At 47.8% G+C, this 17,856-nt stretch overlaps 5 protein-coding genes across 5 annotated transcripts; 2 read left to right on the top strand and 3 right to left on the bottom strand.

The window, feature by feature from the left end:
- Nucleotides 1-2,840: 2,840 nt before the first annotated feature.
- Nucleotides 2,841-4,752, bottom strand: LOC125956336 (uncharacterized). Its single transcript, XM_049688086.1, has 3 exons — nt 3,903-4,752; nt 3,697-3,840; nt 2,841-3,625 (listed from the first exon to the last, which is right to left on the bottom strand). The coding sequence occupies exons 1-3, from the start codon at nt 3,978-3,980 to the stop codon at nt 3,284-3,286; spliced, it is 564 nt and encodes a 187-aa protein (XP_049544043.1). The 5' UTR covers nt 3,981-4,752; the 3' UTR covers nt 2,841-3,283.
- LOC125958134 (uncharacterized) lies at nt 4,715-6,252 on the top strand. Its single transcript, XM_049691266.1, has 2 exons — nt 4,715-4,877; nt 4,950-6,252. Exons 1-2 carry the CDS (start codon nt 4,715-4,717, stop codon nt 6,104-6,106), a joined length of 1,320 nt encoding a protein of 439 aa, XP_049547223.1. The 3' UTR covers nt 6,107-6,252.
- On the bottom strand, nt 6,099-8,355 carry LOC125956299 (apyrase-like). Its single transcript, XM_049688031.1, has 7 exons — nt 8,194-8,355; nt 7,905-8,130; nt 7,601-7,810; nt 7,235-7,525; nt 6,884-7,168; nt 6,748-6,820; nt 6,099-6,673 (listed from the first exon to the last, which is right to left on the bottom strand). Exons 1-7 carry the CDS (start codon nt 8,325-8,327, stop codon nt 6,189-6,191), a joined length of 1,704 nt encoding a protein of 567 aa, XP_049543988.1. The 5' UTR covers nt 8,328-8,355; the 3' UTR covers nt 6,099-6,188.
- A 142-nt stretch (nt 8,356-8,497) lies between these two features.
- Nucleotides 8,498-9,667, top strand: LOC125956337 (uncharacterized). The gene is made up of 3 exons (XM_049688088.1): nt 8,498-8,938; nt 9,010-9,324; nt 9,401-9,667. The coding sequence occupies exons 1-3, from the start codon at nt 8,870-8,872 to the stop codon at nt 9,563-9,565; spliced, it is 549 nt and encodes a 182-aa protein (XP_049544045.1). The 5' UTR covers nt 8,498-8,869; the 3' UTR covers nt 9,566-9,667.
- LOC125956346 (apyrase-like) lies at nt 9,642-11,677 on the bottom strand. Its single transcript, XM_049688103.1, has 5 exons — nt 11,517-11,677; nt 11,206-11,443; nt 10,889-11,116; nt 10,533-10,820; nt 9,642-10,445 (listed from the first exon to the last, which is right to left on the bottom strand). Exons 1-5 carry the CDS (start codon nt 11,675-11,677, stop codon nt 9,642-9,644), a joined length of 1,719 nt encoding a protein of 572 aa, XP_049544060.1.
- Between the last annotated feature and the right edge of the window lie 6,179 nt (nt 11,678-17,856).

The following is a 17,856-nucleotide window of genomic DNA, read 5'->3' as shown; positions in this document are numbered from 1 at the left end:
ACATCAATGTAGACGTCCAATGTTTGGTTTGTGATTGGTCCCACTTGACGAATGATGTTTGTCACGTTAAAAAACTGGTAGTTGTTTATAGTCTCAATTCGTTTAATCACCGGCGTAAGCTTTGAACAGTCAAGGATATGTGCAAATGCATTCTACTGCTTTCCACGGATGAAAAATGAAGCACTTACTCTGATAAAGGCGTTTGTTGAAGTGAAGAGACTCGTTGCGAAAGCAAACAGCACGATCGGAACCGTAAACATGTCTCGTTGCCTGAAGGTTGCACTACTCAGTAATATTTAACAAAGTCTACATGCTGGTATATGGATATTTACCTAATCCTATATTAATTGTTTGAAATCACACATCGATATTGTACTCTTTCAATTACGGCATTAAATTTGAATACGACTTTTTTTAATAAAAAAATAAAAAGCGGGCAAAATAAAACTGTTCCCGGTTAAAAAGCAGGGAATTGCAATGCTCATAGGAAGGAAGATGCATATTTAGTTATGGTCCGGCGGTATGCTACAACACATCTTGAGAGTGCTGTTTTTATAAGAAATGTTGTTGTTTATAAGAAATGTTTAGAGATAATGAGTGAGTCGTAACTGGGGTTCTGTTTTGATGAGCTATATATGAGATGATCGCAACAAATCATTGAACTAAAACCAGCAATGCGATCAGTACGTAGTATATTAACAGAATAGTTTAATACTCTGAGCAATCTGTGAACCTTTAAGCTCATCAAACACAATAGGTATCCCTGAGTAATTTGTGCTTTATTAGACGAATCATTCCCTTCGAAGGTAAAACATCACTTACAGTTTCACTCCTTCTAGTTATCTTTCACCAATAACACGCACTAGCTTTCCATGGTACATCACATCGTACAATGGTTTCTTCATCTGAACGGCGGAACGGAATGTTCCTCTCAATGCGAAGCTGGACTCTGGCAACATTCCTGGGATTGGAATGCTGGACGGCCGCACGTTGAGAATGGTGTATAGCTCTTGTTTCAAAGGACAGCCTTTTGGCAAATGGTTGTCTCGAACTACTTGATCCCACATGAGGTTCAACAAGCGATCCTTTTCAGGCCGTTCGAGAAAGGAGCAAACATTAACGGAACGCGTCACGAGCGCATTCTGAGGAATACCACTCTTTCCGACGACATAATACGATACGGTTAGCTGAGGGGGGTTTACAATATTAGATTTAGTAACGGCATTTGCATTACCTCTAAATTGATACAACACCAATCGGTATTTGACTTACCTTTACATCAGATGTTTCTCGTTTGATATCAATGTAGTAGTCCAATGTTTGGTTCGTGATGGATCCCACCTGACGAAGAACGATTGTCACATTCGCAAAGCGGTAATTGTTCTTACTCTCTATTCGATTAATCACTGGCGTAAGCTTTGGACAGTCAAAGATTTGTGCCATTGCATTTTACTAACTTCCATGGATAAACAACGAAGCACTTACTCTGATAAAGGCGTTTGCTGAAGTGAAGAAACTCGTTGCTAAAGCAAACAGCACGATCGGAACCGTAAGCATGTCTCGTTGTCTGGAGGTTGCACTACTCAATAACATTTAACATAGTCAACATTCTGGTACTTGTATAGTTCTTTTTAAATATTCTCGGATTAATTGTTTGAAATCACAAACCCAGAACGTACTGTTTTAATTACGGCATAATTATGTCATTTATTGAGATGACTATCATTATAGTGAACTTAGATAAATTTTTAGTGCAATCATAGCTATATCGATTTAATTTCGTTTCAAGTCAGAATACAAAGATTTAATGATTTTGAATGGCCTAAATTATATAATAGATAGAGCAGTCCCGCAGTAAGCTTGTACCAGCACCGGTATACTATAATCATAAACGAATGAGGATAGCTCGATCTTCAGCATTCCCTTGGAAGATTAAAATATTATAACTTGCAGTTCCACTCTTTCCAGTTACCGCTTTAACCAATGACACGCACTAGCTTTCCATGGTACTCCGCATCGAACAGTGGCCTCAGATGTATTGCGGAACGGAAGCATCCCTTCAACATGAATCCCGTTTCTGGAAACATGGGTGGTATTGGGATGTTGGAGAATCGCAAGTTGCGGATGGTGTATAGCTTCGGTTTCAAAGGACAGCTTTTTGGTAAACTGTTGTTTCGAACTACCTGATCCCAGATGAGCTTCAACAAGCGATCCATTTCGGGCCGTTCAAGAAAGGAGCAAAGATTAACGGAACGCGTCACGAGCGCATTCTGAGGAATACCACTATTCCCGACAACATAGTATGATGCGGTTAGCTGAGGTGGAGGGGGGGGGGGGGGGTTACGATATGAATATTAGTAATAGCCTTTTGTATTAATTCTAAACTAATACTGAACCAATCGATATTTGACCTACCCTTGCATCGGATATTTCTCGTTTGGTATCAATGTTGATGTCCAAGGTTTGGTTCGTGATAGGTCCCACCTGATTAATGAGAGCTGTCACGTTCACATAGCGGTAATTGTTCTTAATCTCAATTCGTTTAATCACCGGTGTAAGCTTTAGACAGTCAAAGATATGTGCAATTGCATTTTACTAATTTCCACGAATGAATAATGAAGCACTTACTCTGATAAAGGCGTTTGCTGAAGTGAAGAGACTCGTTGCGAAAGCAAACAACACGATCGGAACCGTAAACATGTCTCGTTGTCTGGAGGTTGTACTACTCAATAACATTCAACATAGTCAACAAGCTGGTACTTGGTATGGAGATTTAACTAATCTTATTTTAATTTTCGGTAATCACAAACACATATCGTACTCTTTCAATTACGGCATAATTATGTTATTTATTTAAATGAATATCGGTGAACTTAAATAAATGCACGGTGCGGTCATTGGTATATCGCTTGCATCGATTAGGTTTGGAGAGACGTAATAATAGTCATTTTATTGTAATTTATTAAAAGAAAGTAATACAGTGAAATATTATACAATTTTATATGTTACCTTAATTGCTAGCCAACCTTACGAACCTTCCGTAGAATGCCGAAAGCCGGGAATTGCAATGGTCGAAGGAGGTTTCGGTTGGCTGGCTCCATGGCTGGAACATGCAAACAAACCTTACACGCATTTGCGGAAAATGCTACAATATTCAATATTTGTTCAATATCAATTAGTGTAACACATACATTTTGTAATATTTAAGTTTCTGAAAGACTAATGTATTGTCTATTTAACTGATGTATTGATCCATTTAATGCAGTCTGTAACCTCTGTTGCTTTACTCGCTCGTTTTTCTCACAAAGCTACCGTAGAACTGATAAGTAAACAAGGGTTCGTTGTTTATGCCGGTTTGATAAATTTCTCTCAAAAGGAAATCATTCTGAGGGAAAAAACTGGGAATGGCGACAGTCGAGGGGCGGAATTTGCGTATGTAGTAATGGTCCGGTGGCATGGGACAACGCTCCGGCAGATAGCTGTTCTTTTTAAACTGCGCGTACATCAGGTTCAACAGTCGGTCGGAAGTGGGACGCTTAAGGAAATGACAAACATCGATCGTTCGGCTAACCAACGCGTTTGGAACGACGCTCCTGTCAAGAACGAGGTGATAGTGGACTGAAAGCTACACCGGAAATGCAAAATACATTAATAGAATATCGTGAATTTGGTTTGAAATCGAACAACTCTTCTTACCTTCATGGTGCGGATCTGTCTCAGAATCTGCATATCAACATCGACGGTATGATTGGTGGCGGGACCAATCTCGTTAATGGTAACCGTGACGTTTACGTACTTGTAATTGTTATTGACCACCACCTTCCTCGCAACGGCTACAAGCTGTAAAATGATAAGAAATAGACATTATAAGGTGTCTACACACTCAACGTATGCATATTTACTGTGAACAAGGCGGTCGATGATATGCAATGGAAGGTCAAAAGGATAATCGCCGCAATAGAAGGCGCTACAATCGACATACTGTGGCAGAAGGCTATGCTCGATTGTTAACTGTACAGCTTATACTAAACGCATTGTCTTTATTTTCAACATATTTTATTCATTTCTTTTGCAGATGATGATCTTGGTTTAATGCTAAATCCCCAAATGAAGTGATTTTTCGCATCGTGCAATTAGAGGCTTTCAAATTTGTCTGATTGCCATCGTAGATTGACAGATAATCGACTCATTATCACCTAAATGCCATAATAACGCTGTTCTCCGATGCGTTCACCGGAAGCCAGAAGGTTGTTTCAGTGGTCGCTTCGAGGGCCGTCTGTGAGCGCTGACGTCACCTGTGGAGCAAACTTCTTCTGCTACAAACTCCGACCCTCGTTACTGTCGTCGCCGCAACGGGACGGATGTGTGGACCGATAATGGTGCCAGAGAATTGGGATATCGGGCGTCGAAACCGCACGCTCGTCGCGGTCCATGACCTAACGCAGCTCGCTCACAGCTGATCACACTCCGACGATGGCAGTCTCACGATCACGAGATGCTCGAGTTCCGTTATGTTTGAGAACTGCGCTGGTATTGGTGGTATTGTGCGTGGACACTAGCGGCTTTGTGCGTTGAGCAACGAACTAAGAACTCGGTTAGAACGGCGTGTCGCTTCCGCGGTTTGCGCGGTTGATTCGTTCAACCACAACCGGACCGGAGAAGGAGAGGTCGACCGTCCGCTCATTCGTTGAATCGTGCTCGCCGTTAGCACATCATGGCACGCCAGCTCGTGGTGTTGCTGATTTGTGGTGCGGCGGTGTTGCAAGAACTGTTTATCCGAGGAGTTGTTTCGCGAGAATACATCGAGGCTACAACCGACACCCTTGAGTGGGTGCTGCCCGTAAGTGAAAAGAAGAATGATGGAACCACCGATCCTGGTATGTAACTCGAGTGACAGAAATTGGTACCCCATAATACTAATCAATCGTTATCACATTGCTCGATTGCAGCCTGCAGCATATCGTTGCATCGCGATCTGACGATCATGCAACCGTTACTGCTCAAACCAGGCAGCAAGCAGTTCGTCTGGCCACGGCTACACAGTACCACCGTTGAGCTAGACTACGGGCAACCGTTGGAGCTATTCTGTTCCCATGGCTTCCGGGATGGTTCACCGGTCGGAAAGGCTAAATCAGCGATCGTCACCTGCGAGGGTAACGATGAGCTTGGTTACGCAGCGGGGAGCTACAACATCTCGCACTTCACCTGCCAGCGCCCCGTCTACCATGTAGCCGAACGAACCGGTGGCCGTTGCTACGGTGATAGTACCCTGATACGCATTGGATTCGAGCTGGCTCCGGACCGTTTCGTGCAGCTGTACGAGGTATGCTTCAACGAGGTGCAACTACACAGCCACTACGTCAAGTACAATCTGAGTCCACACAATGGTCACCATCAGCGGGCGGTAAAGCGGCCCTCCTTTCTACAGGGTAGCTTCTACCGCGATCTCAAGATGAACTCGATCTATTCCTTCGTCAAGCAGCATGCCACGGTACAACGTATTCTCGGCACTCAGGCAAGGGCTGATGCCGTGCTCGACAGCAAGCGGGGTCTGTTTTTGTCCCGTGGCCACTTGGCAGCCAAATCGGACTTCATTTTCGGATCACATCAGCGGGCTTCATTCTGGCTAATGAATGTGGCCCCGCAGTGGCAGCGCTTTAACGCACTCAACTGGCAGCGCATCGAGACGGCAGTGAAGGAGTACATCACCGCGCACGACCTGTGGCTAACGGTGTACACCGGAACGTACGGAGTGCTCGAGTTGCTCGATGGCAACGGTGATCCACAGCAGATCTTTCTCGACTATGATGCGGCTCGTGATCCCCCTGGGAGAATTCCCATTCCCAAGCTGTTCTACAAGGTACTGATCGACGAGCAGACTCAATCCGGCATTGCGCTAATCGGCGTAAACAATCCTCACGCTACACCGGAGGAAATCGCCGAGCAGTACGTGGTGTGCAAGGATGTTAGTGGTGCTATCGATTGGATCCACTGGAAGCGAGACTCGATCCCCGATGGCTACTCGTACGCGTGTGACGTGAACGAGTTTAACGATGTCACAGGCCATCTCGAACTGGTCCAGCCCATCGGTAAGCTGCTTCTATAGACTGATCTAAGACGATTTTATTCTTTGTTGATCTAATAGGCAACCATTCTGGGAATAGATAATGAACCATAAACCTGCGCAACTAGAGCTTCTTTGGTGTGAACCGTTCCTTGTCCACAGCCCGCGTACAGGTACCGTTCGTGTGCTTTGTGATGATGAGCCGGGGTGCCTCGAACCGCTGCCGCTTGATCGTGCGCTCCTTGCGTATGAAATCGATCAACACATCCGAATCCAATGGTCCCGTCACGCGCTCCTTGGCTCGCTTCATCACATCGAACCCATTCTTGCCATCGGCGAGGTAGGAAGTGGTGGCAACGAGATACTCTTTCGATTTGTCCAGAGGTTTCTTCGTCTCGGTTAGCTCGATACTCTGCACTCGCTTGTGAGGGGCCTGCGTGAGATCGATCTGGATCTTCAATCCCGATACCTGCACCGTGTTGTACCGGAACTCATCATCGAGCGTAAGCGATTGCTCGATCACCTGCCATAGATCGTTGCCTGTGAGCTTCACCAGATCGGCCGAGGAACCGTAGGGTGAGGCCTCGATCGCTAGTCCGTTGGTAATTTCTGGAAAGAAATGATTTACGTGTGACTTAGTGGTGCACGAATACTAACCAATGTGTGTAGCGCGAGCGTCTTACTGCCAACGTTGATCGAGTTTCTAAAGGTTCCAGCAAGTACTATTGCAATCGGTTTGCGCGATGCGGTGGTGTACTGGAAAAGAGAAAGACTCTGGATGAACATGTTTGCTGACGCCGACCCTCAGTTCCGACGTACATTAGCCACGAAGGCATCTGCTACCAGACTGCCAAGGGTGCATTCGCACCAGCGACAGGAGGCATAATCGAGCAGCACTTCCGTCGTTCCGATCGGCTCATCTCCAAGTCGCTGAACCTCTTTGCGCCAGGGTATAAGCTCCTTCAGTATGGCCTTATCCTGTGGTACCGCGTTGCTCATGTAGATCGGATTACCATCCCAGCTTTGGATCTCACCCTTCTTGTCAAACAGCACAGTCAGCCTGCCCACGTATTTTCCGTACGATCGTGCTTGGGTGATCAGTACCTGCAGAACCCCAAGGACATCGGTTTATCGAATAGTTCTTATTGCACAATGCACGTTAGCTGCTACCTTATGATTGTTAGCTTTCTTGACCACGATAGGATATTCTCCTTCTACTTCATCATACTTCGAATCGTACTGTACGGTGCCCGTTTTGTTCAGCAACAGCGAATGGGAATGAGCTCCAACGATCACATCAAACAGATCGCCAGCCTTTTCTGCCAGCTGCTTGTCCGCATCCAAACCACAGTGTGACAGCACAATGACGATCTCAACACCGTCCGACTTTAGCTTTTGAGCCTCTTTCCGTACAGCCTCGATGGAGTTGGTGAAGGTTACCTTACCGGTTGGAGATACCTCCTGTCGACGAGCAAAGGACATACATGAGAGTCGCATTTCGCGGATGGTGCTTTCGCCATGTTCCCCACATCTTACATGAGTTTTATCGTACAAGGCTCCAATTACGCCAACCTTTCTGCCAGCAACATCGAGCACAATGCTGCGCGTGATCTTCGACTCACTTAACGCGGGCTCCCCGTTCAAGGCGATGTTAGCGACCACGGTCGGAATGTGCTTCTTGTCCAGCTCTCGTAGATACGGCGCCAGACCTTTGGGGCTATGGTCGAACTCGTGATTACCCAGCGTCTACCAGCAGGGGGAGGCATCAGTAGAGGATCGGTTTAACACACCTGACCTAGAAGCGATCGTTGAAGCAAAACCTACAACGTCCACTACATACCATCGCATCTGGGGGCAGCTGTTTAATGAAGTGTGCCGTAACGTTCCAGCGCAGTAGCGTGTACCAGAGCGTACCCTGGAAATTATCGCCGGCATTGAGGTACAGTGGATTCTGGGCCTTGTACTGCTCCTTCAACGATTTGATCGTATGGTAAACGCGTGCAATGCCCGCTATACATTCGCTCGATTTCAAACATGCCGAAGACTTCTGGTTAGTTTCCTCGAATCTGGACGAAAACGGAAATGGTCTATGGATGTGTTTGTTCCGCCGGCGAAAGCTGCTTACGTACCGTGCGTGTAGATCGTTGATGTGTATCAACGTCAGTGGAAACGACTGATCTGGCACATTCTTCGATTGGACTGGATCTGTTCCGGAGAGCAGTAGCGCCGTTGTTACAATCAAGGCACATCTAAGGTAAATCATTGTATGATAATAGCACAACTAACTGGCTCTCCATTAGCCCTCCACCATCAGCTATATACTCGGGTAAACTACTTACTGCCCAGACCATCTGTGCATACAGTGCGGTAGAGGACTGTGCGCGTGATCTCCAGAGATTTCGTAATATTGCAACAAAGAAGCGGGAATCAGCTGTGTCACGTGTCAACCCTGTTACTTCTCAAGCGCAACCCGTTGACCTATCGATCGCTATCGATCGATTGTATGGTTGATAAAGTGCTATGATGATTCCGTTAAATCGTTTTTTAAATATTTTCATAACATTCATCGGCCCCAATGTCTCCCCATTTAATTTCAATTTTGTCTCTGTTCTATTCAAAACAAACAGTTTATCTGGCGTTGAACCGCATCAAATGGTCGCGGTTGTTGTGCCGAATGATTACCCTCATTAGGCTAACTAGTGCACTGGTCGAGCGATCCGGAGATACTATCTGGAAGAAGGAAATGGCTATAAAACGGCCCCCAAACTGATCACCGAACGGTCGTTTCACAGCACAAGCTTGGAAATGACAAGCAGCACTCTGCAAGGATGGTTGTGGATGTTGATAGTGTCACTGTTGGTGTACAGTTCGTTGGTAAGTATCATGAAGAGAAACCCTCCAGCAAAGGGAACATCCTGTTTACAGAATTGTACCATCCATTTCAGATCTCGGCGAGAATCATGATCACCAAGGTAGAGCATGAGTCGAACCCGGACTATCTGACGATGAAGGTGCAGGTGAATAACGAGACGCAGGGTAGCACGGTCGACGTCGATGGGACACTGTTTCTGGATGTGACGCAGGGTATCTTCGTTAACATCGAGCTCGATTCGAAGATGGACGGCGAGTACATGACGATGATCGGGACAAACAAGGAGATGTGCAGCACCGAGGAAGGAGGACTGGATCCGGTCGTACCGATGTTGAACGAGGAGATGGAAAAGTACGGCAACATGAGCTTCGTCTGTCCCTACATGCAGGTACGTTGGAGCGTGATCGTGCGATCACTTCGTGTGGACTCATTACCATTAGTAAATGCCAATGCCATCACCGTAGGGTTACTATGTACTGCGCCGCTTCCATATGAGCGACGACCACATGCTGGTCAAGATGGTACCGCCCGGCGATTACATCTTCAAGATGGACCTTAAGCACCAGCGAGAGAACGAAACGACGAAGGTGCAGGTGTTTAAGCTAGATTTTTATTTCACCATTTCGTAAGCGGTGGTCAGTGCGAGCGAGCGAGCGACCCAAATAAAGAGCGTGCACCGTCGTGGTGCGAGCAAAGTTCCAAAAGCTAAGCCGCCGTCCCCGATACACTGATACGCCCGCCCGGTAGATTGCTAGCGTTGACCTCACCGAGGCGACTGATGTGCGCGATCAGGACGTCCGAATCAAGGGGTCCAATCTGACGGTTCGTACCCTCGAGCATCCACCGGAAACCGTTCAGTCCCTGCATCAGATAGGAAAGCGTGGCCACGCTGTACAGTTTGGTCGCCTCGAGCGGTTTGTACTGCCCATCCAGTGGATCAACGATGGTGACCGCGGTAACACGTTGATACGGTGCATTGCTTAGATTCAGCGTGTACCGGATACCGGACACTTGCGCCACGTTAAAACGTCGCTCCGAATCGAAGGTCCACGAATGCTCGAGACACATGCGCAGAGCTTCCCCGGATAGTTGGATTAGATCGACGGTATTACCGAACGGTGCCACGGCGATGGCCTGTCCGTTCGTTACGTCACCGATCGGGATCGATGCGCGGAAGTTACCGGCATGGATGAAGCTGACCGGCCGTGAAGTGGCATTGGTGTAGTACGCACTGAACGAATCGGCCACCAGTGAACCGGCGGTACACTCGCCCAATCGACAGTTGGCGTGGTTCACCAGGATCGCGGTCGTACCGATCTTCTGCGAGCCAATACGGTCTACCTCGGCACGCCACGGTACCAGGCGCTGAAGCGTTGCCGGATCCTGGGGCATCGCATTGCTCATGTACACCGGATAGCCATCCCAGTACTTGACGCGACCGCTTCCATCGAAGTACACGGTCAGACGGCCAACGTACTTCCCAAAGGCGTAAGCTTGCGTTATAAGAACCTGCGTAATAAGAAGATCAACGGAAAAACGGGAATCCAGATCTATGAGGTCGTTCAAAGAGTGTCCTGCGAGAGAATCGTGACTTACCTTGTGGCCTTCGGAATTGGTCACCTCGACCGGATAATCTCCTACGACGACTTCCGCAGGATCACGCGGTTGAGTTGAGTTCGGTGGAAACAGGAACGAATGGGTATGGCCACCGACGATAACGTCAATGTATCTGCCCGCCAGCTCAGCCGTTATGCGATCGATATCCAACCCGCAATGCGACAGAACGATGATCCGCTTGACTCGTTCACGGTGCAGATGCTTCGCTTCCCGCAATACCGCTTCACTGCAGTTCGAGAACGTCACCTTACCGGTCAATGTTTCTAGCTGGATAGTGTAAGGAGAGGAAGCAGCATTAACATGAATGTCTGACCGACTCCCTAGTGGCCACATACATGTGTTAGGTCGTGCGTTACACCGATGATTCCCACGCTCAGCGGTTTCGAACCTGGGCGCTTTGATCGATGGATAACAACGGACCGCCGGATCTCCACTCCCTCCAGTGCGGGTTCCATGTTTCGGATCAGATTGGCCGACACCGTCTTCACGCCGACCGACTGCATCTGCTTCAGGAAGGGTGCCAACCCGATGGGCGAATGATCAAACTCGTGGTTGCCGAGCGTCTAGTGTGTCAGCAACAGCGAAACGGAGCGAATCGGTTAGGAAAAAAAGGGTACCCTGCTGCCGGATCTTACATCCACCCCCTTCTTACCATCACATCCGGTGGAAGATCCTTCAGCAGATCGCCTGTCACGTTAGCGCGGAGCAGCGTATACCAGAGCGTCCCCTGGTAGTTATCGCCGGCATTCAGGTAGATCGGATTTTTCGTCGCATAGTCCTGCTTCAACTGCTTCACGGCGGAGAAGACACGCGCCAGTCCGGCCACACACCGGCCCGCCGCTTGATCGGTCGGTTTGCAGATACCGGAACTCGTCGTCGTTTCCTCGAACCTGTCCGGCATCATCAGGACCTCGGGACAGTCAGGATCAGGAATGTAGGATTGTACATGTTCCGTTTGCTTACCTGGCATGGAAATCGTTCGTGTGGATGATGGTAATCGGCAGCAGACCGTCGTAGTTACCATCGGTTGGCAGGTGATCGGTTGCCTGGCATTGCCATGGTACCAGCACCAGCACGCCGAACGCCAACCGCAACAGAGCAGCCGCTACGTTTCCCGGAGCCATTTGCTTGCTTACTAATCGCGCCCACTTTTCGAGGCGTACCAGCAAGATGATATCGTCTTTGGGCCGATGGCTCCCCTCTTTTATACCCGTCCGTTCGACCGGTGACCGAACAACACTCCCAGAACAAGAAGAAATCGTCGGAGCAGCTGGCCAAGAATGGGGTGAGTGTGCGAGGTACCATGAAATAAATTGGTTCGTTTCATGCCACCGGTGGGCTCGATCGGGCTGTACATTATGTAATCGATACCTTTCGATTGGCCGGAAGAATTGCACGATTCATCTGGGAGACGGGCGGGTCTCCTTTTGTCTGGTCGGTGCGTGTCCGGTTTCTTACTCAAATTGTGCTGGTTACAGACAAGGTTCCGTACAAAAAAATAAAGAAGCATCAAGCGAAAATTCACTCGTGCAGTGTTGCTCTTTTTTGGTCATTAAGTTACTTTTTTTGTGCTTAGTTAAGACAAGGAAAAGGTTGTGAACTGAAGTGGCGTGACACTTTACCATCTCTGCAATGAATGTAGGTCGGTTGTTGTGGGTGACAGCGAAAAAGAACCTTTCTCTTTTCCATGAGCGATTGTACCGCCTCGCCCCACTCAACGGCTGCATTGATCAGGACGGAATTTACCACTCTAGCCGTATGTTTCCATTCCGCAAAGATGATTAATCCACTACAGGTTAGAACCTTCCTGCCATCAATCCATAGCCTACCCTGTTGGAGTCAGCAAAATCGTCATGCGTTTACCATAACCTTCCAAAACGATGGCTACGACCGGTTCGGATGCTAAACGGTCAAGAGGCCAGAGGCTAAAGGGCATTTTGCCTTTAATTTGAAAGCATTCCCCAACACCGAAGGGGTCGGGATCGGGCTCGCTGCCGATAAATTTGCATATTAATTGAATGAACGAGGATGCAACGATGCAACAACAGGATCGCTCTGGCGCAGCACTATATGGAGAGGATTTCGTGAATCGGGCCCCCATCGGGTGAACAAGGATGCAAATTGGGATTGATTGGGATGGTTTTTGATGGCGTTACGTTCGTTCGCCGTTGTTCGCCACGATTTCGGTTGCGTTTCATGATGTGATGCGTCGCAAATTGAAATCGATACGCATGTTACACGGGTGTTTGTGGCAACGAGAGGAGAGAGTGTGATGCGTTTTTAAATGATTGCCACCCTTGGCGAACGGGGCCCCCGATGCTGGTCAGCAATTTTTGGGCGGGCGATGTTGGTTATTATTAAAATTAGTTGGAGCGTGAAAAGAGAACCCCGATACTGATACGATACGGCGCCCGTTACGGTTGGCCGCGTAGCCGGTGAGCATCAGTGATTGCTGTTAATGCCCTCCGCGAATACTGACACGTTGCTGTCTGTAACATCAGAGAACAGATCCGAGGGTGCAACAATGCTGCAGGATTGTTCTCTCCCTGATTTTCACTAGTTTTGGTGTGGATACAATTACCCGATTGTGCCTAATGGCAAACACAGGTAATCATGAGAAGTGGCTAGACAAGCAGCACGAGCAAGCAAAGGCGTTAAAGTAGAGATATCAATCCACCTACTTCAGTTGAGTAAACAAAATCAAACTATCAAGTAAACTATTTACTGGATCTCTTCAATAGCTACCGCTTCAATGCTGCGTATCGTGACATCATTTAGTAGCATTTGCAGAACAGCTGGCGCGAAACGATTAACTTTATTGAAATAAATTGACTTTCCGTGGGTTGCGGCGCTCGGCGATGGGATTACGCGCCAATCGAAACACACGACACACACTAAATGTGTGTGTAAATTGCATTACCGCGGTGACAAGCACCGACGGACGAGTCTAGCCCGCCCCATCGCCCCGGGTATGGCCCCAAGTCAGGATCAAAGTATCCTCGGCCTGGAGCGCGCGAGGTCAAGCCGGTGTCCTAGTCACTGCGTTCAGGGATAACTTTGCAATGCAAATAGGTCTGAATCATGAATTGACACCCAATTACCGGTTGATCGGTGCGTGGCTGCGGTGGTCCGTGAGGTTTGCAGGTAAATTATGACGTCTGCACCAGGGATGCGTCTGCACCTTGGCAGCAGATTAGCCAAGCCGAAGCTGATCCCCTTTCGGTCGCTAATCGGTCGTGCATTACTAGTGCGGCCGGAGGTAGAGGGTAGAGGGTAGGATAGTGCTATAAATGACCTCACCGACAGCACCGTGTACGTGCAGAGAGAGTGTGCTGCGTTCCATCCGGCTGATAAGAACTTTCGAAGCCACTCCTGGTAATAGCTGGGCCCTAGGTTAAACTCTAGAGACGGCTCCCGGCGGTATCGTTTGGTGCAATGTGCGACCGAGCTTGTTGCTGTTGATTCTCATTACAGACCGACCGGTGTTGAATGGGTTGAGGTTGAAGGTGGCGAGGGGAAACGATATCGATTGCGCAAATGCCGTTCAAAGATTTAGTTGATCCACGGGAAGTTGTATTCAATACTAATCGTGATATTTTTTTAGGAATTATTTAAAAAACGTATACAACTTACCTTGCTAGTTGAATGTTAGAAGTACTTGAGATATATAAATCACCAACTATAACAAAGGGCTCATTAGGAATGCGGAGTTGAATTACTACTAAAAGGATTATGTTATTCATCTCATATCTTAAGGATAGAAGCTAGGGAGATAAGGTTAATATAAAACAGTTAGCAGAAGTTAATGGGAGATGGTTAATAAGAGCCGCCAATGTGAGTTGGCTATTGACAAACAAACGGAACAATCGTTGTTTCGAGAACAGGAACCTTGGAACGGATTTGTAAGGATAATTATTTGTGTTTTTCAATTCACGTACAGTAAATGAATTTACTTAATATTACAGACATTACAATGTACCGAAAAAATGAACGAAAATTATCGGTGAAAACCGCCCCGCTTCGTAATTCTAATTCACCTCAATTTCCTGCTACAATATCCTCCCAATTTTCTCACTTCAATTGACTTCGTTTGTGTTGCTAATGATCAGATGATCGGTACAGCGGGAGCTCGCTAGCATTACCGGGAGACAATGTCGCGACTTTATCATCAGCCCAGCCCCATAAACGCCTCACAAAACCGATTCCAGTAGGCGCTGCAATTGAATACGAAGTAAGCATTTGGGTCCATCCAGTTGTTCGTCGTCTTTTACACAGCAACGGTCCAGCAGGTGAGTTCAGCATCGTAAATGGTGCTAATTGCTCCGCTGATGAACTGATTGCAACCGATTTCGCCCCGCCGAATATCAATGACACCGTCACTGGTCCCGGTGGCCGGGTGCGGCTGTTCCGGAGCATAATTTGGCGATGATGGCGCAGCAGGACCGGGTGGAGGGAGGGTCCGTAATGGGTAACAGTTGACTGACAGTTGATAATGGCGTGCTAGGATTGAGAGAGAGAGACCGTCCTCTGCAAACGCTACATCCCAGTTTGCTTAAAGGTTAACTGGTGCTACCGTCGATTTGCTACGATTTCCAACGATAATGACGCCAAACGGTCTGTCTGTGTGATGCGTCTTGTCTGCTGCCATTGACTTCGAGCCGTTGGAGGGAGGATTATCACCCCGGGTGGGCGACCAATACCGCTACGGTGGTGTGAGTTGGGTGACGTTTCTTACGAGAAGAAATCAAAATCAGCCCTCAGTTAGACTCCAATTTACTCAGCTTCTCGACAAAGAAGGCGAACGAAGAAGGCGGTGACAGCACCGCCTGATCGCAGCATCGTTACGGCCTGCTTTACGATGAACGGTGGGCCTCGTTAACCGGCTCTGCATGGGGGGCGCTAGGCCCCCGGGATTCTGATGTCACGTCTCGGGGACTCGATGGTTACTAGAGCTTCATCATTAGCGGTAGGACCGTCCCCTGGAGCGGCTCATCTTCCGGGAGCTTCACACAGGAGGACTCTTCAATTTTTCCACATCCCTGGCTTTTCACCTTTTGGACGATATCTTTTTTTCTTCTTTTCGTAAAATGGACTCACGTCACACCAGGCAAGCGACGCGATTAGACCTCTTGCGATGCTCCGTTCTGGTGCGCTGGTGGAAGAATTTAATAACAATTATTACAATTGCTCCAACCCCTGGATATGCTGCTTCTGTGCTGTGATCTAGCGCATGGGACGCAGACACAGAGGCAGCGCTGGATCAAATAAATTCTTTCCAACAAGCAGGCCTTGGAAACGCTCAACGAGCCATTTTGTCTCCTTTGCTGCTGCTGCTGCTGTCGGAATCACCTTGCGAGTTGCTTGAGTCATGGTTTAGCGAAAAATCTTAATTAGATTTTGGTTCGCTCCGTCACCTGCTAGCAAGAGTGCTACTCCTGGGCTCTAGAGTAGAGGCTTCTGCTGATGGCAATTTTTTCCTCATTAGTTTCCTTCTCCAACTCACCGACCATGAGGTCCGAGATGACGATAGTGTGTGTGTGTGTAATAATGTGCCGGGAAATAGATTACTTTTAGCGAACGTTTGCTCTGCAGTCGCACTCCGGATGCATCGTAGCAGGCTGGAAAAGAAGGTAACGGGCATAAAAAACCCGGTGTTAAATGTTCCACTCACTGACTGACTTACTTTGCCGACTAACCAACGCCCTGGCAGGTGTGGCCGGAAAAGGGATTTTTAATCATACTTACGGTCATCATTTCTCTTCCTTTTGAGTGAGTGAATTGGCGTGGCTTGGCTTGGCGTGAATTGTAGCGCCCATTCAGCGCGCCCGGATGAGGCACTTCATTTACATTGCAATAGGCGTCTGGGATGCAATTTTCTCATCTAAAGAATGGTCTCTCGAATCCGGTGATGTATGTCCGTCCGTCCGTCCGTCCGTCCGGTGGCACCGGCGAGAATCCATTAAACGGATTCCGGGAGTTTTCTTTCTCTCAAACGGTGGCTCTTATTATGTTGGAACCAATAAAGACTGCCGCGCCGAGAAGAATGGCAAATGATTTACATTTTTAAGTTATAGTTCGCATTCTAAACCTAAATGAAAAGTAAGTGTTTCTCTCACACACACCCTTCGGGTGACAACTTGTTGAATTCTGGTTGGTCGGTGCATAAATCTCCAAACAACAAATGGCACCGTGTGACCATAAATCCGCACCTCAAACTCTCGAACGAGCGAGAGCGCCTTTACCACAATTAATCCAATTGGCAACCAGGAAATTGATCAACCGACGGACAGCGGACAGCCCCGTAAAACGTGATGGCCGGCAGAATCCGGCCCGAGAGATGGAGACTCGTGGTTTTGTGGGTTTTGGCGATTGGCACCCTTCTTGTGGCACGGTGGGGCTGCCGTGCCGTTGAAAATTTGGTGAAAACTCCTCTTGCGGATGGTCGTTGGCGAGGTTGGAGTTGGAACTGTTTGTTTCGTAACTCGGTCGGTTACGGCTCGATAAATTCGCAGCTGCAATAGACCCATGCCAGGATGCAGGATGAGGCCGTTAGCGTACTGGAAGAAGTGGGTTGAGGTGTTGTGGAGTCGAAGCTTGATGCTGAAAGTCCACCGTTCGGATCGGTTGCGTGTTCGAATGGTGATAAGAGAATGCGTCCAACGACTTGGTTGAATTTCATATCTGAGCGAATATTTCTCGAAGCCTGAGTGGATCATAAGGCAACTTTTTGAACAGTAATTGATGTTGAGAGGCAGCACTTCATTAATTAATATTCATTCGATTTAAAACTCTGAATTGATATCGTTTCACTCACTAAATTTTGGTTTAAACAAAAGTTTAGATTCCAAATTTTCCAAATATCGCGTTGCTACCTTACAGTAGATAGCATTAACAGTAACGTATCATGCTCTATTCGAACTACCGAGAGATACAGAGAAGACAGGGAGTGAGGTGGGAAGACAACTCCATTGAAATGCAAATCCTCGGCGGAGAGAAACTATCGGGATGCTACTGGCCACATCGGCGATGCCAATGTGTGCAAGAATACCACCCCAAAAAGGGACGTTCCCCGGGCGCTTGGCCCCGAATCTCGGGAGTGTGGTGTACTTGCCTCTTCCTCAACCTCCTCCTCGTCCTTCCGCGCACGAGACGAGAAATAAATTAAATTTCCCAAACAATAAATTGTGAAATTTTCAATTAGAACCCGGCCCGGCTTGCAGCTGCATCCCAAAACGGCTTCTTCGTCGTCGCCGAGGATGGAAGTAATTCCCTGGCACCCTGGCGTACCCTCGCGCCCCCAATG

This window comes from Anopheles darlingi, chromosome 3 (genome assembly GCF_943734745.1).
Source record: "Anopheles darlingi chromosome 3, idAnoDarlMG_H_01, whole genome shotgun sequence".
NCBI lineage: Eukaryota > Metazoa > Arthropoda > Insecta > Diptera > Culicidae > Anopheles > Anopheles darlingi.
Note: the sequence above shows the minus strand (reverse complement) of the source record. Positions and strands in the feature narration are given on the sequence as shown.